The sequence below is a fragment of the Rhinolophus ferrumequinum genome, chromosome 25 (assembly GCF_004115265.2).
Source record: "Rhinolophus ferrumequinum isolate MPI-CBG mRhiFer1 chromosome 25, mRhiFer1_v1.p, whole genome shotgun sequence".
Taxonomy (NCBI): Eukaryota; Metazoa; Chordata; class Mammalia; order Chiroptera; family Rhinolophidae; genus Rhinolophus; species Rhinolophus ferrumequinum.
Window position 1 is genome coordinate 34,728,727 of NC_046308.1, and position 25,360 is coordinate 34,754,086.

General features: G+C 46.9%; 1 protein-coding gene across 2 annotated transcripts; it reads left to right on the forward strand.

Moving 5' to 3' along the window:
* Positions 1-25,226, forward strand: VPS26B (VPS26 retromer complex component B). 2 transcript variants are annotated; one of them, XM_033097179.1, is made up of 6 exons: positions 1-639; positions 9,110-9,266; positions 17,596-17,760; positions 20,363-20,538; positions 22,177-22,319; positions 22,855-25,226. In XM_033097179.1, exons 1-6 carry the CDS (start codon positions 417-419, stop codon positions 22,999-23,001), a joined length of 1,011 nt encoding a protein of 336 aa, XP_032953070.1. In that variant the 5' UTR covers positions 1-416; the 3' UTR covers positions 23,002-25,226. The 2 variants fall into 2 exon arrangements, with proteins under 2 accessions (XP_032953070.1, XP_032953071.1); XM_033097180.1 differs by lacking the exon at positions 1-639 and adding an exon at positions 3,041-7,942.
* The last annotated feature ends 134 nt before the right edge of the window (positions 25,227-25,360 follow it).

Consider the following 25,360-nt stretch of genomic DNA (forward strand, 5'->3'; position numbering starts at 1 on the left):
GCCGTCCCCCCCTCCCCCGCCCCCAGCCCGGAGCCACCGGAGCGTCTCGGGGCGTCGCACTGCCACAGGCTGGGCAGGCTTACTCCGTCGCTCCGCGCTGTACCGCACCCGGTGGGCGGCGGCGGCGGCCCGTAGGCCTCCGCTCTGCACCGCCCCCTTTGAGTTGCATTTTGCAGCCCTCGTCCCTCACCGCAGCCGGCTACTCGCGTTCTCTCTAGAAAGGTGGGCCGCCGTGCATCCGTGCTCCCGGCGCCCAGCCGACCCGGCCCTGCCCGGCCCGGCCCTGCCCTGCCCTGCCCTCCAGGAGGAGCGGGCAGTCGTACCTCGCCCCTCGCCTGGCCGCGCGTCCAGCCGGCTGATCTTCCCTTAGGGCAGTCCCAGCGCCGGAGTGCCCGGCCTGCCCGGCCGGCGGCGAGATGAGCTTCTTCGGCTTTGGGCAGAGCGTGGAGGTAGAGATCGTCCTAAGCGATGCGGAGAGTAGGAAGCGGGCCGAGCACAAGACGGAGGACGGGAAGAAGGAGAAGTATTTCCTCTTCTACGATGGAGAGACGGTCTCTGGGAAGGTGAGCCTTGCACTCAAGCACCCCAACAAGCGGCTGGAGCATCAGGGCATCAAGATCGAGTTCATCGGGCAGATCGGTGAGTCGGCGCACAGGGCCTCCCTCCCCCGCCGCGTCCGCGAGCCAGGCGCCCACTCGGGGCGAGGTGCAGAGGGCCGGGGCAGCTCTGGGGATGCCTGTCGGAGCCCTTCGTCCCCTGCGGTCTAAGGCCTGCCCGCCCGCCCTGGCCCCCGTTGCGTTACGGTCTTCCCTACCAAAAGGGAAAACGCGCGCCGGGAGGGGTGGAGGTGCCGAGGGCGCAGGGGGCGTCCCTGCTGCTCCTCGTCGTGGTGGGTACCTTGCTCCTGAATGCCCCAGTTGTCCCTTCAACATGTCGCTCAGCTTCGCTTCCTCCCTCCAGGATTTCGGAGTGAGATGCTCCTGCCTTAGTCTGCAGGTGGGTTTTTTAGGAGACCATTCTTCCAGTACTGATTTTGCCTTCCTCTGGCCCAAGTTAAGCTGGTCCTCTGTGCCTTGCTTAAGTTGCACTTTTACCCACCCCCTGTTTCTTTTAGATGTGATGTGGGAGAAATGGCTCACCAGTGCCTCGTATCTCACCTTATCTCTGAACTTGCCTATCCTTATACATATTTTGAGAAAGAAGCGCTGCTGTCTGTAGATGCAGTCTTTCCTTCTACAGCCTGTGTTTCTAAGACTTCTTTATTAGAATGTTAGTTTTCAATGGGCTTATTTTATTCTTAAAGACAAGGAAATAATGCTCCTAAAACTAAAATTAAGTGATCAAAATTTCTTAATGTTCCAATGGCCTTTAAACATGATTATGAATAATTAGAACTATTTAGTAAAAGACAGTAACAATACAGAAGATGTTGGAAGCCAATCAAGACACAGGTGTCTCCAATTCTAACACTATTGGAGTCTTTTTTGTTAAAACCCTCCGGTACTTCTGAAATAAATTGTTTATGTCATTAGGTCCGGAATAGATTCACAAGAAATACCCATATGGGCTGAAAAACCTCTGACAGAAGTCATACCCTATACCACATGCTGCATGTATAACTGTTTTTAGGGTCTTCCCAGGAAAATTTGTTAATGCTCTCTCATGTCCTCAGAGTTCAGCAAACAATCTGTTCTCCCCCCTTTTACAGAGGCTGGAAACCTGCGGCCTGTCTCTATTTGCCTCTGGCATTTAAGAGAATGAAATCAGGTTGAAGACTGGCTGATCCTACAGGAAACTTTTTGTTGTTATTTCAAATCCAGAATATGAGAGGCCTTTTATGTACCAGAAGGGGGTCTAAAGAGTGAGTTTCATACCCTCTGCTCTCCTGCTTCTAGCTTAGATAGGATTTCTCAACGGTACTCTGTTGACACTTTGGACCTCATAATTTTTTGTTGGTGTAGAATGTCCCCGGTCTCTACCCACCCGATACCAGAAACACCCCCCGTCCCCCAGTTGTAACCTCAAAAATGTCTTGAGATATTGTCTTATGTCCCCTGCAGGGTAAAATCCCACTGAGAGAGCCACTGAGTAAATGGGATGAATCCAAAGCATTTTATGCTAAGTATAACATATGAGATAGTCAAGAAGTCATTGCCGACTTAGAATTAGTATTTTCAAGTAGTAGTTTTAATATCGTTGCATGGATTCTTTGACTCTGTAATATGAGTGTAGACAGGCAGGTTTAGTCTGTGTCTATACCATCGTTCCAGATGGCAGTACTTTATCAGTATGTGAAAGATAACCAGAATGTCTGCTGCCCCAGCATATTAAGTGAGCTGTTCAGGGGGAATGGTGTTAAGCCCTTTTTCTAGTCTAAATAAAAGGGAGTTAAGAAGGCTGCTTGCTGTACCTGCCCTGCCTGGTTTCTTGTGTAACTACTCGAATTCCAGAACAGCATCCCTGCTGAGTTTTGTCAGAACTTCTTATTGCTTCCATTGATAACTCCTTGGGTCTGAGCACTCTGAGCTAAATTGACCTTGTGACTTTAGGGAAGCTGTGCCCCTCTCTGGGCCTCAGCTTTCTTTTCTGAAAGGTAAGGATAACAAAATCACCTGGTGAGAATGTTGTGATTTCCAGGGATCATGCTTCATTCAGAGTATGGTGTATCTGTGTCATGTACCTAAGACAGTGTGTCAGCTGACCTCAGGGCACCAGAGCGAGGCTAGTGAGTAATTTCGCTAAAGTTGTGGTCTTGTGGTTTTTTCCTTTATTGCACTTCTTGACTATGCATGAAGTGGGAGGAGCTTTGGTGAGGTTCTAAGGTCTAGCTGTATGGGTGACATACAGTATGGGACTTCCTCCCATACTGTATGGGAGTAAGAAAGTTGATAGCACAGTGTTCTGCCCACCTTCCTCACTGATTGCCAATTTAAGTCAATTTTTCTTCTTATAAACCATTGTGTCTTGGATTTGGTCCTTTCTTTCTTCCTTCTTTCCTTACCTCCTTCCTTTCTTCCTTCCTTCCTGGGAAGAGTTCCTTAGCTTGAAAATAAAGTGGTTTATGTAATTAACCTTATGCTTATGATTAAATTACTTTTTCTCCTGATGAAAGTGTATTTGTCCAACCTGGTGTATTCATTAGAGGGACAGCCTGGTATATGCTTGAGGATCAGGCAGACTGGGTTACATTAAATTAAATAAGGCTCAGATGATAATAATACAGACTTTGCTAGTGTTTTTTGAGGACTATACATGAAGTGCAGGGCTTGGCACACGTAGTAGGCACTCAGTAAAAGGGAGTTAAGTTGATCATTGTCATTTTCTTTTTCCCTGTTAAGCTGGATCCATTAAGATGTTTCCAGGGGCTAGACTCTTAAAACACTTCACCTTGCAGTCACCCTTGATTTCTCCATGGAGAATGTTCCCACCAGCTTCCCCTTTGATCTGCCTCTTTACCTCCCCATGTTGCCTTCCCAGTGTCTTCACCTGGAAGGTACAATAGCCCAAGAAAAACCTTATGGAAGAGACCCTGCACAGGATCCTTGCAGACCCTCATGGTGACGCAGGGCCTGCTCTGAAAAGCTCTTACCTTGACCTTGGTTTTGGAGGTAGACAGGAAGAGGGGTAACTTTTGTCCCTGGTTCTTTCTTACTCTATAACCTGCTCTGGCAATCTTCTCTGCACCCATGACATCAGTGTCTTCTTATATTCTGATGACTCCCAAATTCTTTCTTTGTTTTGACCTGAACTCTCTTCTAAATTCAATGCCTGTGTTTCCCACTGCCTGCTAGACATCTCCACCTGGATCCAAAACAGAAACCCCTTTCTCTTTCCGCTCCAGCCCAGCTTACTTGCTTCTCCTGGTTTGTTTGTTTGTTTCCCTTCATTTTGGCTTGTGTCACTTGGGTCCATTCAGCCTCAGATATTTGGGAGTTATCTTAGACTCTTTATTCCTCCTTCCATATATCCAATTGGCTTCTAAGTTTGGGTCTTCTCCAACAACTCTAACATATCTTAAGTCTGTGCTTCCTTTCCATTCCTAATGCTACAGCCTTTATTATTTCTACTTGTAGCAAGCAGTCTCCTAAATGGTCTTCCTGCTTTTGTTTTCCTCTTCTGTCAGTTCATCTTCTGTGAGAGTGAACTGTCTACAAGGCAGTTCTAACGTTGTCAGTCCCCTCCTTAAAATTCTTCTCATCAATTTCCTGCCGGGTAAAGGGGGAAATACATATCTAACTCTTTCCTGAGCTAGCCCCTGCCTTGCTCTCCAGCTTCATCTCTCCCTCACCGTTCACCCTCATCACTTGTAGTTTCCTCAAAATATTATATTCCTTCTAGGATCTTGGCACCTTCCCTTTGTGAACATCTTTCTGCAAGGTCTGACCTTCCACCCAAGCTCTTACTCATTCTGAAAGTTCAGCAAACATGACATCCATCAGAAAGCCTTCACTGACTTCCCCAGGCTGACTTAAAAACTTCTTCCAGTATTCTGCAAGGGGCCTCACTGGTACCTCTTTTCAGGCAGGATGTGACAAGCTTGTTGGTTTTTGTTTTAACTTGTCTATCTCCCTCACTAAATTCTGAGCCCCTGAAAGCCAGGGACTGCCTTCAGTCCATCATCAGTCTCGTGGCTAATTTCTAGTCTCAGTGGGTGGCACATAGTAGGTGTTCAATAAATATTTGCTAACTGGATAAATTTGTCAGAGCTAAGAATTTACAGAAGCTATTCTCTAGATTTTTTTTTTTATCTCCTCCTAGATAAACCAGAGTTATTTTAATGAAAGAAGCGTGCAGGTTTGCTTTGCTCGTTACTGCTAAGAGGCTGGGCGCCCTGCTTGTGGTGGAGGCATGATGAGCGGGGTGCAAATCTTAGTCCAGACCATGGAGAAGTAAAATGACTCACTGGCCTTCCCCCTCCTTGTGCAGCATCTTCACTGAGGGAACTAGGGTAAAGAAATGTTAAAGCTGGATGTCGATTCACATGCTTTTGCATTTCTCTTTCATCACACCTTCTTGTGTCAAGTTAAGGCTCATTTTTCCCTGTATATAAAAAAATAAGAGTTGTCAGAGGTATGATCCATTCAGTTCTGCCCCGATTGCCCAGATGTTACATTTTGAGCATTGCCCCCTGAGAGTATAATAAGGTCATATTTATTCACTAGTATTATATAGCTTTTTTCTTTCATCCTCACTAAGTTTTTGAGCTGCATTGAGATTCTGCTTGCACCTTGTGTACTTTTTCCGATGGCTTGGTCTGTGTCCTATCAGTGCCAACAAAGGTGTGGTGAGGGCATCTCCTGTGTCCCTCTAGCCGCTAATGGCCCACATTTTTAGAAGAATGAAAGGTGGTATGTAAGAAGCCTTGCGGGAAGTTCTGCCATTGTGAGAAGGAGGAGAAACCATTTTTCAGCTGGAATCCCTGGAGAACACTGTTGGTGTATGTAAGACACAGCTGGGCCACCTTGGTGACTAATGGGGTTAAATAAACCGAAGATAATTAGAGAGTTGGACTTGCAGAGAAGAACAGACGTGAGCTCCCTTGCACTACAAAGCCAACTAGATAATACGTATCTGGATTTTTTAAAAAATTTTTAAAAGTAATGCCTCTGGATGTATCTGAACCTGTTAGCACCAATCAAGCCTGTACTTCTAAAAACTTCAGAGGCTTTCTGTATTTTAATTCATTCATCCATGAAATGCTAAGTAAAAGGCACATTGAGATTAAATAGATTCTAGCCTATTAAGTTGTTTTGGGGGGCTTGGAACAGAGCTGCACCTGGCTGGCTATGGGCAGCCCAGCGCTGTGACTCCCCACGCAGGTTTACCAGGGTCCAGGAGATCTGAGTGGATGTAGGCAGCATGAATCTCGACTAGGTTGCCAGTCGGCCAACAGTGTCTGTGAAAGTCAGGGTAAAGAGGAGGTCTTTTGAGGTCTTCTTGCCCTTACTAACTTAGTTTCTTCCAAGACTGCCCTGGAGCCTGAACCAAACAGAAAGTCTCAGTGCATATTTCACGCGATGACTCTATGCTTCACAGCTGGCTCAGTTTCCTTCCAAAGTGGCCAATTCACTCCTCAACCATTGGTGGCAAGTTTCACCATGAAAACATCCTGACTACAAAACTCATTTGTTTCTGTGGTAGGAGGCTGAAGACAGGAAAGTTACCTTAACCAACACACTTGGTCAGTTCTAACTTTTAGCTTGAAAGAGGTGGTCCCTGAGGGCTTGGAGGTCGGGAAGAACTAGGCATGACTTGTGGCTGCATCTATGGGATAGAATAGAGGCAGTTTACCATCTCTTTAGGATACAAACCTCCTGCAAGAACAGCCTTGGATTTTCTGTTTTAGCTTACGAGAGGAAACCAAACTTTCTGGCAAATAGCAAAGTATGGCTGCTATTTCTGCCCCGTTGCCTCACAGTGTTTGCAAAAGCATTGCAAACAGCTTAAATTATAAATGAAAAAGCCCAGTCCAGCCTGACTCAGACTACATACTGGCCACTCTTCCATGACATGTGCAGGAGCTTTTATTAAAGAGTCCAGGAGGAAAAGTCTGAGGGCGAACGTGACGCTATGCAGGGAAGGACCTCTCCTGCCAGACGTCCTGGCTGAAGCCAGGTTCCCCTGCTGGGTCAGGCGGACCGTTGCTAGGATCCTCGGATGCTGGCAGCCTGAGTGCTCTCTGAGCCCTTTCGGATCGTTCTCTGTTTTGTTTCTCATGTTGCCTTTGGGCTGTGCGATCACATTTGTGTATTTTTCCATCCTTCTTTTCCGATCTTTCTCTTGACTCTGGGATTTCCCACTTAAAGATCATGGATGCTGGGGCCTTTCTCTGCCTGCTTTTGTCCCCTGAAACATATGGCCAGAATCCAGTTATTGGAAACTGAGGCACCAGGTTCCCAGTTGAGGAGTAGTGCCACATAGAAGCCAGGCCCATCACCAAGGGCACACGTAACAGTGGACCAGCAAGAGTGAGTAGAGAAGGGCCCTTGTCATAGGCTGGCCAGTGGCTCTGCTCCTACCCAATCACTGCGCGTCCTCTTATTGAGGGGCACAACTACTGGATTTCAAAATGAGCTAGGAGTTGCTCACCTTTCGCTATCCTTTTCCCCCATAGTTTGCAACTGTTGTCTCCCATTTAGTGGCTTTGTGGATTATCACTCACTACCTAGAATCCTACCCACTGCTGATTCCATTTAGTGTTTGGAACAGAAGGCGGGTTGTTTGTAATGTAAGATGGATCAAGGTATAACTACATAGGAAATCAGCAACAACTGTAAGCACAGAATACAATGTAAACTCACACAGATGTAGCAGTACTAGTTTGGGATTAACCACACTGCTGCCACCTTCAAGAGTTGGATAAATCATAGGACAGAGGCCACTCTGCTTTAGAATGCCTCCCCGTCTGGTGGAAAATAGTGCCCTGTGGAATAGGTGTGGCCAGCTCCCAGAACAGCAAGGGGTTGATTTTTGCACTCCGACTAAAAGCACTGTTGAAACCATATTCTTCTTCTGGACATGATTCTCCCCCAGAGCAGAGCTGGACACGTTACTGGCTCTGGTGGGGCCAGAGAACTGCTTTCTTCAGCCCAAGATGACTTTGATTCTGATTGGTGCTCAGACCTTGTTCTGTCTGGGGTGGACCCAGAGCAAACACACCTCCGACCTGTAATCCCTGATGCTTAGGTATCCCTAAGAGAGGTCGCCTGCTGTGCTCTGAAGATCCGGGACCAGGACTAGTGGGCTGTTGTCCCAGATACTCCTCTCTGTGGACCTGTCTCTTTATTCCCAAGCAGCCAACAGCAAAAGCGGCAAGTGCACTCTGCCTGCTCCATTTTCTCAGCTGGTCTATCCTACTTCAGGTTGCAGCCTAGCATAGCACTGGAGCCCAGAAATGCCAGGGGGTGGAACCTTGACTGTAATGTGGCCATGTATAGTCACAGTAAGTATTAAATGCCCCCACTGTGCAGCAGGGGATGGGGGTGAGGAGGAGAATGCCAGGAAGCTGGGCTTATAGGCCTTATGTCTAAACACCATGCATATAGCAAAAGTTAATGCTTACATAGCAGAGTACACACAGGCATAAAATAATATAGGATAATAGATGGCATGAACTTAAGATAAAGAAATACTAAAACTATTTCCAGGGGAGGATAAATTGAGATCTATGCCCCTCAAAGTGTGGTCCCTGGACAAGTAGGACCAGCATCCCCTGGGAGCTTGTTAGAAATGTAAATTCTCAGCTCCCCACGCCAGCCCCTGAACCAAATGTAAGGGGTGGGGCCCAGCGATCTGTGTTTTCACCAGCCCTCCAAGTGATTCTGATGTACACTGTAGTTGGAGAACCACTGCTTTAGATGGAGGGAGTAACACTAAAACTTGTGTGTCATGTTGGCCACATGGAATCCTTTCTGAGGGATAGTAGCAGCTAACGGCTAATATTCTTTGTTTGCTATCTAGTATTTATTAGGTACTATTCTAAGTCCTATGCCTTCATTGCCTCCTTTAATTCTCACAAAACTTTCTGAAGTGGGTTTAGTTTTACCCCTGTTTTACCAGGTCATAGAAATAGATGCAGTCCAGTAGGAGTACCTGCTCTAATCTCAGCTCTGCAGCCAATCCCGTGACTCTAAGCCAGCCAGTCATTTAACCATGCTGTGCCTCAGTTTCCTTATCTCTGATGTGGGTGATAAGGCCTGTCTCGCTATCTCACAAGATTATTATAAGGATGCTATGATTAAATACCTATGAATATGCTTTAAAAGTTAGAAGTATTTTTAAAAATGTACTTAAAGAAGTGTGGTGTTTTTGATAGCGGTTTCCCTGATATATCCCTTATTAAGGTGTTCTCCTGATGTCCTGCAGCAGGATTATACTGGGCCACAGGATTTCTCTATAAAACAGAAGACTGTTTGGAAAGGAGGGAGGTGCAGGGAGACCAGTATATGAGGAATGCAGTGAAGGAGCAAAAGAGAGGGAGTCAAAAACAAGGTCTCTGGGGGGAAGGTCTTTAAGGTCTTTCAGAAAAGGGGCTCCTGCAGCCTGGGGCCCCTCGCTTGGCCCCATGTAGTTTGGGGTCTGGTAGAGGAGGCTGATGCTCTCTCTCCAGAACTCTACTACGACCGTGGGAACCACCATGAATTTGTGTCCCTGGTGAAGGACTTGGCCCGGCCTGGAGAAATTACCCAGTCGCAGGCCTTCGACTTTGAATTCACCCACGTGGAGAAGCCGTATGAGTCCTACACTGGGCAAAATGTGAAGCTCCGGTAAGTGGTGCCCCCCCTTGCCCCAGAAGCTACCCCACATGAACCATAGCCTGAAGCGGTCCACATTTCTCAGGATCTTAATTAGGGTATCGAACAGGAAGCGCGCTGGGAGCAGTGGTATGCTGGTAAATGTTTAGCAACAGGCTCTCTTTGGTTTATAAACCTTTGGTTTATAGCATTGGTCAATTCTGCAGTGTAAATATTCCCACCATGGCCAATTTCATGCTGCCAACCTGACGTCCTTCAATGAAAACTTGGGAAGAGATGTACAGCAGCCACCTTTACAGAGCATAACTCTCATATGGAGACAATAAATATAAATTCCCCCAGGAGCAGAGAATTTTAAAATGTAGCAAAATAATTAGAGAGCAATGAGTTTTTAGTACGTATTAACTTTGTTTTTAATATAATTCATTTAATTGTAAGTTTATATAATTTAATTTTAAATAATTGCTGTGTTTAATAACCTATTGATAAAATTCCTGAAAACTCAACAGTCAGCTTTTGCACATTGGTATAAGCCGCCTCCAGGACACCTTAGTCCAGCTCTGCCACACAACAGCAATGTGATCCTGAGTTCTGTCACTCAGCTCTCTCACTAGAAAAGTCGGTAATAGATTTAGCTTCTAATTCTAGATCTGCCCTCTACATCTTTTGGGGATGATGAGAGAATAAAACGTAATAGAGCGTAAAAAGTTTTTAAAAGATTAATAAACACAATTTAAGTACATGGAGTTGTTTTTATTGTTCCAGTCTGGGAAACCCTTGAGGATAGGGACTGATTCCAGAGCCTCTGGGGTTTAAAAAAAAAAAAAAAATTCCAGCACAGCTATATCCTCTTGAATGTAATCCAAGATTATGTGATGTCATTGGGATAAAGCAGACTTCCTCCAGCACTCTGGACACCTGGTTCCAGGTCTTGATACTCTCTCATAAGCTCAGCTTATTCTAATCACCTGAAGGCCTAGGTTTAGCATGGTGCAGAATAAAGCAGGACTGTTTTTCTCGTTTCATTTTATTTTTCAATTACCATTGATATATAATATTATATTAGTTTCAGGTGTAGATCATAGTGACTAGACATTTATATAACGTAGAAAGTGATCATTCTGATAAGTCTAGTACCCACCTGACACCATACGTAGTTATTATAGAATTACTGACGGTATTCTCTGTGCTGTGCTACACTTTACATCCCTGTGACTTGTTATAATTTGTACTTTTTCATCCTGTCACCTTTTCCACCTCGCCCCCCAACACCCCTCCCATCTGGCAACTATCAGTTTGTTTTGTATACTTATGAATCTGTTTCTATTTTGTTTGTTTATTTTTTTTTTTTAGATTCCATATATAAGTGAGATCATCTGGTATTTGTCTTTCTCTGTCTGACTTATTTCACTCAGCATAGTACCTTCCAAGTACATCCATGTTGTTACAAATACAGCAAGACTTTTCCTCCCCTTCTTTCTCCCTGGGCTCCCCTCTGGCATCAGAAGAGTGATTGTAGGCTCTTTTTCCATTTTTATAGAGATGTAAACACTGACATTACCCCCACTAAAGACAGCATTTCATAACTGCACTCAGAGAAGGCAGCACCTAAACTTGGCTGTGGGATTTATTGTTATTTAACTTTATTTTTTGCAGTGGATTTCTCTGAAATATTTTTATGTCAGAAAGAAAGGTGTTGAAAACAGTATGGCGATTTCGTAAAATATTAAAAATAGAATTACCATATGATGCAGCAATTTCACTTCTGGATACATATCCAAAAGAAGTGAAAGCAAGGGCTCAAATAGATATATGTATACCCACATTCGTAGTCACATAATAGCATATTCACAATAGCCACCTGAGTGTCCATAGACGGATGAATGGATAAATAAAATGTATATACATACAATGGAATGTTATTCAGCCTTGAAAAGGAAGGAAATCCTGTCATGTGCGACAGGATGGATGAACTTAAAAACATTATGCTAAGTGAAGTCAGCCACTCATTAGAAGACAAACACTGTGTGATTTCATTTATATGAGGCGCTTAGAATAGTCAAACTCACAGAGACAGACAGTGGAATGATGGTTGCGGGGGGTGGGGGGGTGGGGGGATGGGGAGTGAGTGTTTTACAGGGACAGAGTTTCCATTGGGGAAGTTAAGGTTCTGGAGATGTATGATGGTGATGGTTGTACAACAGTGTGAATGTACTCAGTGCCCCTGATCTGTACACTTAATATTGGTTAAAATGGTAAATTTTGTGTTACATATATTGTAGAGGAAGAAAAAAAAAACGAAACGTTTTCTTGGCAGGGCCCTGCAAATTAGACTGACAAGAGACAGATTAGTAAGAGAAAAAGAGAAGCTTATTCACATGTGCATTGCATACATGTGGAACTCATTGATGAGTAACTCAAAGGGGTGGTTTGAACTTGGGTTTATGTAAGCGTCTTAACAAAAAACCAAGAATTTTACCAAGAAATGGCAAGGCAAAGGAAAGTCTGGGACTTTGAGCTTCTAGGGCTACAAATTGTGGGAAGGTAAACATGGGGAAAATGAATGGAAGACCAGAGTTGTATTTGCAAGGCTTGTTATATAGATTTGTCTGGTGCAGTCTCTGGGCTGATAAGAATAAGGACAGTTTATAGAAGATGTAAATTCCAGCTTGCATCCTACGATGTAGGCAGAGGGGAAACGTGAAAAGTCGTTTTGGGTTTATTTCTCTGTTTTTAGGCACAGGAGTGGTTCTTTTGGAGGATGACTGTAAAGTCACTGTGTAGTGTTTGATGGTAGAGTGTGGAGACAACACTGTTAGAAGCCTAGCACCGTGTTTCCCCGAAAATAAGACCGGGTCTTATATCAAGTTGTGCTCCAAAAGACGCATCAGGGCTTATGTTCAGGGGATGTCCTCCTGAAAAATCATGCTACGGCTTATTTTCGGAGAAACACGGTATGGGGTCCTAAGAGTTTTGCTGTCATGGACACAATGTGAACAGGCAGAAAACCAATTTAATAGACGTCAACAGAATTTACTAATCAGTGAAGATGAGGACAGAGGGCTGTAGGGAGGAAGAGATGATTTGTAGATAAGATGATTCATCCAATTTTAAAGTCTGGAGCACTGGCAGAATAGAGAGGTGTAAAACTTCACTAGACAATTGGAAACACAAGCCTGGCAGTCAGGACAGAGAAATGCACTGTTGGGAATCATCTGCTCACTGATAATACCTCACAGGTTTTTCAAGGAGGAGAGCTAAGAGAGAGAAGAGCTTGTCATGCGAGGCGGCCTGCGGGGTCACAGCTTCCACTCCCCACATAAGAACGCAGGATATGGCTAGGCCAAAAAGGAACACCCACAGCCATAGGTAGGGGAGTCATACCACTATAGTCTCACTGGAGGCTGGAGTCACACGACCTGCAACCTGCTGTCCACTTCTCTGCCTGCCAACCAACCGACTGGACTCTCGACCCCCCTTGACTCCCTCTCCAACCCGCGCAGCGGCAGCAGTTATATCAGTGGCTAATTGGCTAACTGGTTACAGCTGACGGCCAATTAGCCACAGCTGACGGCCAATTAGCCATAGCTGACGGCCATCTACTACTCGAGCCAGCACCTTTCCACGTGAGGCCAAGAGCCTGGAAACTGCTCTCTGGGACTCTGTCCCCACACTCCACCCCTACAGAGTCTCGCCTCACAATCTACGCTACAAATGTCTTCCGCGAGGGTCCCTGTGCAAGGAGCCTGGAGGTGAATGCAGTATCCTGGACACAGCCAGGCTCTCTGGGCACAGCCAGGGTTTCTCAGGGCACCACCAGTCCTTCTGGGCACAGCCAGACTTCCTGGGCTTCTTAGGGTATCACCAGTCTCCTGCCCTCCGGGCAGGCGGTACTGTCACCCTGTAACCACGCACCAGGGCTGTGGCAACACTTGAGGAGGGTGGTGAGCATGCCCGCGTGTCACCGCTTTCACCACCCAGATCCAGAGACAGAACTCTCCTACCGACGTCTGTAAGCTGAGGCCATGTAGCACGTCCACCCCTAGAATATACTCCGGAATGGGGGAGACATACACCTTGTAGGTACGAGGGGGAAGCCTACCAGTGGTAAGGAAACAGTTTTTACAGTCACAGTCTTTTCCCTGTAGCCGTCAATGCAGATTGCTTGTCCGGGGAACAGTTCTGGGTTCCCATAAACGAGACTGCAGTCTGCGCCGGTGTCAACTAGGGCCAAAATCCTCTGCACATTAGAAGGGGACCAATGTATGGACAGTTCCACGTGGGGCCTCCGGTTCCTGCTCCTTCCCTCTGACCGGGTACCTTGGCCCCACCCCTAATCAAGCTGAAAGGAGTCGGCCTCAAGTGGCCGCATGAAGTCCTGGAGGGACACAGGTCGCACTTTCCCAGACTTCTCCTTTAGGCTTCCTCGCAATTGCTGTTCCAGACGCAACTGTTTTCAAAGTTCCAACAAGAGTGCATTGGGTTGTCGGTCTATTTTCTCCCGGATCAACTCCTGCTGCCAGGAGATCACGCCACATCTGTGCGCGTGTTACTCTTTGAGGCCCCCGACCTTGCCCCTTTTCATTTGGGCTTCCAGGTCTCAACTGCGCGGACCTCCTGTCTTAACTTCCTTTGCCTCCGGCTTTCAACAACCCCTGGGGTGGCGGCCATGGCATTTGTAACTTCATGGATCCGTCGCCCCACATAGGGCGTAAGAATGGCGACCAAGGATCCAAAAGCACTCGCAGGTGCAGTATCCAACACCGGATCTCTCATGCTGTCTGTAAAAAGCTTATCATCCAGCCCCTGCATATTAGGGTTGAAAATAGCATGTCTCATACCCATTTCATGGATGATTTGAGTAAGTTCCATATATGACTGCCATTGACTCACAGTGTCTGGCAGCTCGCCAGCCTGTCCCCATACTGTGCATACCGCAGCAGTGAGCCACTCCATTAGAGAATGGTTGCCCTGGTTTTGGGCCAACCTATGGCAGTTCTGTAACCTTTGTCGCAGGGACGGATGCACTGTCACAAAGGCTAGCTTTTCCATCTCGCCTGGGGAGCAGAGAATGTTGTCTGCTCCCTCATCCCATAAACGTAATAGCCAAGCCAAGACTGGCTCTCCAGGGCTCTGTCTGTACTGCCTCCCCAGCTCCTGCAACTCAGTGGGAGTGTAAGGGGTGTAGGTTGTGAGCTCAGTCACAGCTGGGTTGCCTGCAGCAACGCCCCAGGGGCCCAAAGGTTGCTCACATTTTACCCTTTGCTTCAAGATTGGCCAGGCTTGGGGGTTGGGAGCTACATTGTCTCCACACGCTGCCACATCTTCAGAATCTCCACTGTGGGGCCCCTCTTCTAACAGGCGGACCTGAGCTTCCAGCGCTTCCAACTGGGACACCTGGTCCGGCACCTGAGCCATTTCATGAAGCGCATTTTCCGTGTTGAGACTCAAGTCCGTGAGGAACATCCAGCCCACATGGCCGGCTGTAGCCTTCGCCTCCTCTGGCAGCCGCTCAGCCAGAGCCTGCAGGGTCCTCTTCACACTGGCTGGAGAGCCATCCATGTCCTCCCACCCCTCCTTGGGGGTCCAACTCCTGAGAACAGTGGCCACCGGGCACCACACACTGTGTGGGGGCCACCTGTCCTCCTGCCCAGAGTCAGATGCCATTCCTATCTGGTCGGAATCTTGCTCACCGTGCCAGGCGTCCGATTGGGTGGAGGCTTCGGTGTAAGATGTCCCCAACCCTCAGAGCCTACAGCACCAGCCCACCAAAAAGCCAGTGATGCCTGCTATGGCCGACAGGGCGGCATGCCATCCAGAGGCTCGAGAGGACCACCAATTCCCGGAGGGTCACATCTCTCCCAGGCAGACTGCGCTCCCTGTCTCTGGCGCTGCTCCTCATGGGCTTCCCAAGACTGAGTTTTCACATGTACAAACTGCTCCACCATCTCTTGGAAAGTTTTGGCTGGCGCCATACCCTGCTCGCTGCGCCATTTGCCGTGCGGGGTGGCCTGTGGGGCCTCTAGTCCCGCTCCCCACATAAGAACGCAGGATATGGCTAGGCCAAAAAGGAACACCCATGGAGCCATGGATAGGGGAGTCATACTACTATAGTCTCACTGGAGGCTGGAGCCACATGACCTGCAACCTGCTGTCCGCTTCTCTGCCTGCCAACCAACCGACTCTACTCTCGACCCCCCTCAACTCCCTCTCCAACCAGCGCAGCAGCGGCAGTTATATCAGTGGCTAATTGGCTCACTGGTTTCAGGTGATGGCCAACTAGCCACAGCTGACAGCCATCTGCTACCCGAGTCAGCACCTTTCAACGTGAGGCCAAGAGCCTGGAAACTGCTCTCTGGGACTCTTTCCCCACAGAGCTCAAGGCCTATTGGGGCTGTTGGGGGATAGTAAGAGGTGAAGCAGCGTAATGCCCTCCTGTGGAACCATGGGAAGAGCATTTCAAGGAAGAGGAAGTGTTTTACACTAACATAAAACTGATGCTGGGAAAAAAAGGCCACTGGATTTGGTAACTGGGAGACTGGGTGTTACCTTGAGGGCAGCTTTTGTTCGGTGGTGGCAACAGAAGCAAGGGGTGAAGAGTAGTGATTGGGGAAGAAGCTCCAGTAGTTAGAATAGGACCCCTCTATGACAGCTGTCTCTCAAGGAAGGTCAAGAGTGTAAGGCCTGGAGCGTGTTTGGGGGATTGATGAGTTGGGACTTCTTATAAACTCAAAGGAAGAAAACGTTAGCTGGTGAGAGATTGGATATGTTAAGAAAATTGGAAAAGTTGAAGGATCAAGATGCCGGATAATAGTTTTCTACCAAGGCTCGCTTATTAGAATTACTTGGGAGGCTTTAAAAAATGTTGATGCCTCTCTGCCTTTGCAGAGCAATTAAATGTCAGGTGCTTCTGGGCATCAGGATTTTTAAAGCCCTTCCACCCAGGTGATTCCGATGTCCATCCAGATTGAAAGTCCTTCTGCCAGAGGGAGAAGGAGGAAAGGTCTTGAGAGACAGAGGTGCTGTTGGAAGGAAAAAAGGATGGGCAGCGATACAGACACACGCGTTCAGGTTCTAAGCTAGAAACCACCGCCAGAGAAGGCAGAGAATTGAGTCTTGACTTGGAAGGCCTTCATCTTAGTATCGTAAAAGTAATGCCTTCCACAGAGAGGAGGAGGGGGAGGCTTGGGAGCCTGAGCAATTAGAGAGGACTTAGGAACACATGTCTTGGGGAGTGGGACAGAAGTTACTGAGATAAATAAAAAAGACTGCCAAACAGCAGTTAGTGCCACACAGAAGAGAGTAGTCTAATGTGTAGTTGATCTGGTTAGCAATTTTGTCCAGGCATGCTTGACAGGCGATAGGGATTATCTAAGTTTTACTTAGAAAAAATACATAATCCAAGGGGTATTTCTTCCCTCCTTGGGTATTAGCATAGAGTTAAGTCAAGGGGACGGGCATGCTGGGGAAGGTCACACTAAAGTAGCTGGCCATAGAGATCAGGCTTGGCACTCTGGAGCCTTCAGGGGCGGTGTCTTTGTCTTCTTTCTAACTTGCCCACTACCACAGCAACCCCCACCCCTAGGATCCTAGTTCAGCCAGAGATTTTCTTTGTTCAAACACACCACCTCTCCCACCTCTGTTGCTTTACTTACAAGGTTTGCTCTCCTGAATGCCTTTTCTCTCTCCCCCCAGTACCTGACTCCTGTACCTGAATTAGCACTTATGTGATCTAATTTTTCTGTTTAGTTGCCCATCTTCCCCAGGGGATTATGAGACTATATGTCTTACTCATGCTATACCTAGCAATGAATGTTTACTGAATAAATAGCTGACTTAATTTCTCCCTTCTCTGTTCTTCTGATTTAACTGTGAGTGACTTGAAAAATGCTTATTGATTGAATATTTTTAAATGAATAGGCATGCATAGATGGGTATAAGGCAGATGACACGAGTTAAAGAAAAAAACCTGCACACAGATACAATGTAGATAGTAGTGAGGGCCGCGAAAGGCACAGGAATAACACGCTACTGGAATACAGAGTAGATAAATCACTTTTACTTAGAGCAGCATTCGTAACCCAGAGCATGGGCTCAAAAACAGATTTGGGGGAAGGGTCTTTGAACTCCCTGGAAGCGTAACTGCAGAATGTTGTGTGTGGGTGCATATGTGCATTTTTTTCTGGGAGGAGTGTCCACAGATACAAATTCTCAAAGGAATACAAGGCATCAAAGGTTAACCGTTGTAAGGGGTTCTCTCAAGTGGGTCAATTTGATGCGTAAACCTACGTAGCATCTGGAGACTGGGACTATTCCTTCATGACGCCTCCATCTCCTCCAGGTATTTCCTTCGAGCCACCATCAGCCGTCGCCTCAATGATGTTGTCAAAGAGATGGACATTGTAGTTCACACCCTCAGCACATACCCAGAGCTGAACTCCTCCATCAAGATGGAGGTTGGCATTGAGGACTGTCTGCACATTGAGTTTGAGTACAACAAGTCCAAGTAAGTGCCCCGGGCCCTACGTTGTGGAAGAACTATTTAGGCAGGTTAACCTGAGACCTAATCAGAACGCAAAGTGATGGTAGCCGCTTGCCTTGGCTAGTCCGTGGTGACATGCTGTGGGGGAGCTCACAAAAATAACGGAATGTATGTGCCAGACTAGCTAAAGGTAGACTGACCAGGAAATAAAACCTCATTTGACGTAAATTAAAGTATATTAACTTAAGAAGGTAAATTTGGGGTAAACAGCCTATGATGTCTTTCGAAGTCCAGCTAAACTAGCTTTAAGGCTATTTGTTTTGGATTCCACGTACAGCTGTTTCCTTTTATTGCTGAGACTAATCTCAGAACACTATTCCATTATCTTCTGTCTCCTATACACAGTATGTCTTAAGAAGGCAAAGAGAGGAAATCAAACACCAGCCACAGTTCGCTGCTTCTTCCTTGAACTAAAATGAACGATAGCAAAGAATACCTGATGTCTTTTCATAAAGGTCTTTAAGTAATTTTATTTTAACTAACAAGTTGGGGAGCCATATATGTTTTAAACTGTGTTTACTGTTAGACATGAAAATATTTAACTGCTTGTAAATCGTAACATTTACAGTTTAAAATGCACCACAGCATCTTCTCATTATAATACATTCTTGAAAGTGAAAATCAAATGTGTGAAAGTAAAAGTGTATTCTATTCACAGAGAGCTAAACAAAGGAACAGAAAAATCGCCAAGTATGTAACTAGGGTTCTCGTGCTGGAGAAACCCTTTCCTCAGACCCACTGTCATCCGGAAGCTTGGGGTAGAGGGGACTGAGCCACATGGTTCTCCTGTGAAGAGGTTGGGAACAGAGTTTTTTAAAACCAAGACCAAATGTGGTTCCTAGCACAGGGGTGAGGGCAATGGTGTGTTTTCGTCCCTGCCCTGGAACAAAATGGGGTGTCAGTAAAATGACACTATGACCCAGAATGGTCTGGGCCCTGCATGGGCTGGGGTCCACCTGTGGAGTGGGGCAGGGTGAGTTGGGAGGCAGGTTGATCTAGGCCTGGCAGGGACATGTAAAGGAACAGGCCGCTGCTTCTTTCTCCTCAGAGTCTCGGGGCTCTGTGGGCCTTCCTGGAAAGGAGCCATTGAAAGGACCTGCCCACCAACACCCCAGCCACCTGACAAAGGGGGTGGCTGGCCGGCAGTGCCACTTGTAGGAGCTCAGAATAGCCCTCAGTCAACAGTGTGTTCAGGACCAAATTTAGTATGTGAAAGGCACTTTAGAGAGTTAGTTACATGACGCCAAGGACTGGATCCTCCCAGAGAGTGCATGGTCTATATGACGTAACAGGAAGAGCCCAGCACTTAGAATCACATCCTGTTTTGCCACTAAGGAGTTGAACTAAGCTTAACAGGTACTTAAATTTTTGTACCTTGGGTTTCTGGAAAATGAGGGCTTGGATCAGCTTCGTGGGTTTCAAACATACAGGAAGGGTGAAGTCAAAGAGGAGCTGGGAGCCAGGGCTCTAGGCCCTCCACAAGAATAGCTCTTCTATGTTGTTACATAGTAATGCTTCTGTATGAGATTTCATGTAGCATACAGGGACGTTCCATTTATAAAAGTTGGGAAACCTGTATAATCTATGATCTCTAAGCATTCCTTCTAAAGTGCTGTGAGGTGGCCTACATTCTGCTTTTGGAAGTGTTCTGAGGTTATCTACTCAGAGTATGTGCAGTCTTCCCAATTAGATTATTAACAGAAAGATGGCATGAAATAATGGGGAGAACACAAGCCTAGGAATTAGGAACTTTGGTTCACATCCCATGTCTATCCTCTACTCAAATCCTGGTTGAACAATTATACTTATCTTCTTTGAACTTCCTTTTCTTCACCTGTAGTATAAGGAGCTTAAATGCTAAAGTACCTGCCAACCCTCAGGTCCTACGATTCTGAGCTTCAGGTTTGGAGATTTTGCTCTCTGCCTGCCATGCCTGATACAGGGCTGTGCACCAGACCATCATCCCTTCTGCCTGACCCCAAGGAAAGCAATATACACCATGGCTGGATTCCTGATGGCTCAGAGCACAAGCCATGTGAGCAGAGCCCAGAGAGATGTGGATGGAGTTTGATGCAAGTATCTTGCTCTGCTGCTTCTGCCTGGCCTGGCGGGTCCACACCACGCAAAACTGTTTGTGGTGGTCTATCAAGGCCCAGTTCCCAAAAGACATTTTGTAGAGCTCAGAGAGGAAGAGCAAGTCCTGGTTTCTGCATTTGTGGGTGTGGTCTCTCACACATTAGGATATCTAAAAAATCACACACAAATACAAAACGTGTAAAAGAAGTTATAGGACCTGAGCAGATAGATCAGATGAACAAGCATAAATGGCTGATGTAACATGCAGAAAAAACATCCTTTGAGTTGTATCTGGAGGAATGGAAGGGACAGAAGTTACTTTGATATAAGTAAAGAACATGTTGAGAAATCAGGTTGCAATGGCAGTCTGGGTGGGAATATGGGCGAGTGTGCACTGTGACTCCATGTCCTGAGACCATAAAGGTCTGTAAATGTGCAAAGTGGTGGATGCTGTACACACATCTTGTTTTCTTTACTTTCTCTTCCCCAGATACCACTTGAAAGATGTCATTGTGGGGAAGATATACTTCCTGCTGGTGAGAATCAAAATCAAGCACATGGAGATAGACATCATCAAGCGGGAAACGACAGGCACCGGCCCCAACGTGTATCATGAGAACGACACGATAGCCAAGTATGAGATCATGGATGGAGCGCCAGTGAGAGGTGAGCCTCATGGCCCCGACAGCCCTGAGCCACCGTACCTTTTCTCCTAGGCTCTGCGCAGCTTTGGAAGGGCTTGAGGGATTATACTGTTCAAGTAAGATTTCTATTAACCTATAATTTCTTACTCTCTAATTGTATACTGGGGTCACAATAAGGAGGAAAGGGAGGGCTCCTACCCCAACTTCACCCAGAAGAGCTCCTTTATATAGTGAACTCGTGCTGGAGATTGAATCTCAAGAGTAATGCTGGTTTTTGTTTTTTTTTTTTTTAAAGTTTGCAAAAGACTGGTTCAGCAGATACTTTGAACATTTTATTACTTTTTCCTGTTGACATTCTGACATTCTTTGCTGCTAGGGGGCAAGAGACTGATACAGAATAGTCATTTTTGTTACTTAGTTCTAGCTCTGGTAAAATGATGCATTCTCTGCATTCCTTCATCAAGTGTAGATATTCTGGCCAACACTACCAGGGCCTACAGACAGCGCTGGGAACTGGATGGAAAGGGTCCTCTCCGCACCCTGCACAGAGCTAACATTACATCTGGGATGGGGAGAGTTGAGAGCTTTATTATTTGGGGAATCTGTGTGATTATTTGGGAGTAGCCATCATTTTACGTTCTTCATTGGCTCTGCCGAAACTGATGATGAAGAATGTATTTTTTCATGTAGAAGTGCTTGGCGATGCCAAGGTTTTATTCAGTTTATTTCCGCAGTCTGTTCCAAGCAGAAGGAGGGGTGTCATAGATTAAGCAGCCTGGAACATTGGAGACAATGACAGCACATCTTGGAGTGTCACCATGCCAGGTCCATGGGGGGATAGGCTCGAACTCTCCTAACTCTGTGTTCCATTTTTTCACCAGCTGTGCAAGTAGAGCCAATTGTCATTTTCCGTGTACAAATGAAACAGCAGATAATTAAAAGATCATTTATATTTAGCTTTAGACTACATTATAGATTTGGCCTTTCTCAGTAGAATTACTGCCCTAATTTTGTTCCACTTATACTAAAAGGCGCAGTGTTGGAGCTGGAGATCTAAAATATTATGTAGTCTGTTTCCATAATTTTCCACACGAGAAAATTAAGGTCCACAGAAAGGAACACATTTACTCAGAAGTCATACAACTGGTTAATGGGGAGCTGGGACCAGAATGAGGATTTTCTGTTACCCACACCACTATATCATCTTGCCAATCCATCTTCGAGTTGAGATGTATTTTGGAGGGCACACACCAATGAGGGTGAAGGGAGATGGCATTGAAATTGCTGGGTGACATGATGAGTTAGCTGGAGCCTGACAGTTGGCTCTTGAAAACCCAACAACTAGACACATTACATGTGATCAAAGGGTGCTTGACAGGACTATGTCCCTGTGCTGTTCATCCCCACTGCCACTCACTGGTCTCTGTGTGGAGATGGCGAGAGAAGGATGTTCAGAAGGTGCAACCTGACCTGGAATGGAACTGCAGAGTCATATTTTTGCTTCAGCAAGTCGTTGGACAGCAGAACGCAACTTCCCAAACGCATTTGTTTCAGTGTTCTGTGCCATGCTCAGGTGGCATCTCCCCCTCTCGTCAGTGACTTGGTATAAGGTAGAGTGGTCACTTTGTCCCTTGCTCTGATTCCTGCCTGGTCCTTATAGGAGAGTCCATCCCAATCCGGCTCTTCTTGGCTGGCTACGAGCTCACCCCCACCATGCGGGACATCAACAAGAAGTTCTCGGTGCGCTATTACCTCAACCTGGTGCTTATAGACGAGGAGGAACGGCGCTATTTCAAACAGCAGGTGAGGGCCTGGGCACCTCCTCCAAACCCCTGGCGGCCCTAGTGACAGAACAGGAAGGGCATCGTTTCTGTGAGAATAAGGCTCCATTTCTGACAGGTTTAGGAGAATGGTACCGTGTTTCCCCAGTCTTATTGGTCTCATATTAATTTTTTGCTCCAAAAGACACATTAGAGCTGATTGTCTGACTAAGTCTTATCTTTGGGGACACACGGTATTAGGCTCCATGCCACTTGTTGATTTGCCAAGAGGTGGAAACCATGGATTACCCAGAATTCCTCAGCAAGAATGAGAGTTCCCACTTGATACCTGGAGTCTGCTTTCTCAGGCCCAGCCCCAGCAACCACTCTGCCCTTGCAACCCACACCATCCAAAGCAGCCCTGGGGATATGGAGGTATGGACAGCGGCTATCTTTGGTGAGAGATAAGCAAGGAGGTTTTTGCCAAGATTCCCCAGGAGAAAGTTAACGCCTCTGGGAAATCCATCCCCATGCCTTCTGCTCATGGTGTCACATTGCCCCCTCTCCCAAATCTGCAGGAAGTGGTGTTGTGGCGGAAGGGTGACATCGTACGGAAGAGCATGTCCCACCAGGCAGCCATTGCCTCACAGCGCTTCGAGGGCACGACCTCCTTGGGTGAAGTGCGGACCCCCAGCCAGCTGTCTGACAACAACTGTAGGCAGTAGGCCCCCAGGGCCAAGAAGCTGCTGGGCTTCCACCCAGCACCCCCGTCTACCAAACACCAGCGGCTAGGGGAGGTGGACGACAGTGCGATGCTCAGCTGACCAATTTCTTGCAACCTGAAAACAAATCATGTTTTTGACTTAAATTCTTTTTTCTGAAGAACCTGAGGGGCTTGGGCTGGGAAGCAGTCTCCTTGGGATTTTGAGGCTGGTGTGGGAATAGCAACAGGTAACATCCCGGAAGCTAGTCTCTCGCCGGGAAAAGAGCCTTCTGTTGAGGCTTTGCCCGTGGGCTGCCTCACATTGTATAGGAGAGCAGCAGAGTGCCAGCATCCTTGGCTCTGGCTCTGTGGCTTCCTGATACAGTATCTGACCACGTCCCTGGGGATTCTGAACTGCCAGCAGGGCCCCAGGTAATCACATCTTGTCCTCCCCTTTATGTTCCTGAGGTAGTGGCAGGAGTTGGGCCTGCCCCATCCTAACTGGCCAGGGCAGACTCAAGACCAGGAAGCTACCTCTTAGGCAGTCTTGGTTGTGGTGCTTTGAAGTTTCCACGCACCACCTCCTTTCTGGCCTTTCTCTCCCTGCTGGGACCCAGGAACTTCCATTCTCCATCTTCTATGGATTCTTTTCAGTAACATCCTAGAATAGAAGCCTGTAGAAGGCCCTTTGGCTGATTGTCCCCTCACCTGTGAGAAATCCTGGCACAGAGACACCCAGGGGTCAGGGTCATGCATGGATAGCAGCAGTGCAAACACAGGAGGCCGAGCCGGAAGGCATATAACTGCGTGGTAGCTGTCTGCCTTCACCATGTGACTCCACTCATTCACCCTGAGGGCTGGGTGATTTTAGGGTATTGTTGCGTGTGTCCCAGTAAGCCTAAACAAAGGCATCTGTTTCCTTCAAGAACAGATCCCGGGAAGGGGCCTTGCTCTCTTTGCTTCCATCTCTAAGGATGGGTCCTCATCACTCCTTGCTCTCCATTTAATTTCTGAGAATTGGGGTGTGGATCTCAAACCCTTGGAAGTTTTGTTACTACTATCACCCAAGCCCCTTCACTCCCTGCCTAAGCCTAAGAGTTAAGGGAAAGTGATGAGGGGCCCCCTGAGACGACTCTGCTATGTAACTTCAGAATCATTCTGCTTGCCAAATTATGTCTTCATCTTCACCAGTGGACTGACCAGAGTTTAGGACCATTAGTATTTTTGTTTAAAAACATATACAGAAACTCTCGTGGATATTCTCGTTAACAGTAGAGGGATTTCTCCCTCTGTTGTGCTGTGCTTGGGCCTATTGTAGATGTTGGCGTCCTTTTCTGCCTCATCTGGAAATGACCAGGAATTACTCTTATTGGCCTCCCTTCTCTTCTAGAATGACCAAGCAGACCCCACTGGCCAATAAGTACAATGTTTGGCGGTTTGAGTACTCTGTAATTTGGAAAGCAGAGAGGTTGGTTCCTGTATCATCTTTCAGTTAGTATGGAAAATGTTTCCTCAAAAAATCAGTGTAATTGTGGGCCTTTGAGCAGGGCTCATGGATCAGAAGTGAGATTAGATGGAAAGGCATTTGGGACAACCCTTGAGGATGACTGGGAGCAGAACCAAGGAAGGTGAGGTGGTTTCCCCCATGCTGGACCCTGAGTGCAGGTGCGATGGACAGTCCCCATGGGAACAGGATCATCCATCCAGCTGCCCCTGGATTTTTCAAGGTTAGGACTCAAGTGTATGGGGGAGGCAGGTACTGTGCTCCTTGCCTTTTTCAGAGCATGAGATTAGACTCTGGTGTGCCTCCCGTAAAAAATGGCATTCTAACTAGAAAGCATCTGCCAAGTCCTCTGCTTCCCAACAACACAGATTTATTTTCCAACTTTCCTAACATCTTAAACCTTTGTTCTGAGAGAACGAGAAGATAGAATTTGCTGTTATTCTCTCAGGAGCTGTGCACAAGCCAGGTCTTCTGTTTTTTCTTACTCTGCCGCCATTCTCTTACTTCTCTGTCCAACTGTGGAAGTGAGGGGAGGCTCCTGTCCCCCTCTGTAAAGTTTCCCGTACCTGGGAGTGTATAGGTACTAAACCAAGCAGTGCAACTTGTAATTAAGCAGCTGCAGTGTTTACATGTTTCTTAATGTGTCGTCTTTTCAATGGCTGTATTTTAAAAAAAGAACTTGTTTCAGTTGTTTCTGATTAAAGGAAGCCCCCGTGGCTTGGAGGCATCATGCCCATGTCCCACCAGGTTCTGTGGTCTCTTGTCTGACACTGTCCCACCGCACAAGGGAAGACAGACTCTCACCCTGAACCAGCACATCTGCCATCTGTCTGTGGCCCCTGGTGAACAATGACCGGCGCTTTATCAAACACCTGTT

Bases quoted from the DNA above. Each gene is read 5' to 3' on its own strand.
- VPS26B (XM_033097179.1), top strand. From the start codon at position 417: ATGAGCTTCTTCGGCTTTGGGCAGAGCGTGGAGGTAGAGATCGTCCTA. The intron at 640-9,109 runs GTGAGTCGGCGC...CTCTCTCTCCAG, and splicing joins CGAGTTCATCGGGCAGATCG to AACTCTACTACGACCGTGGG. The intron at 9,267-17,595 runs GTAAGTGGTGCC...CATCTCCTCCAG, and splicing joins GGGCAAAATGTGAAGCTCCG to GTATTTCCTTCGAGCCACCA.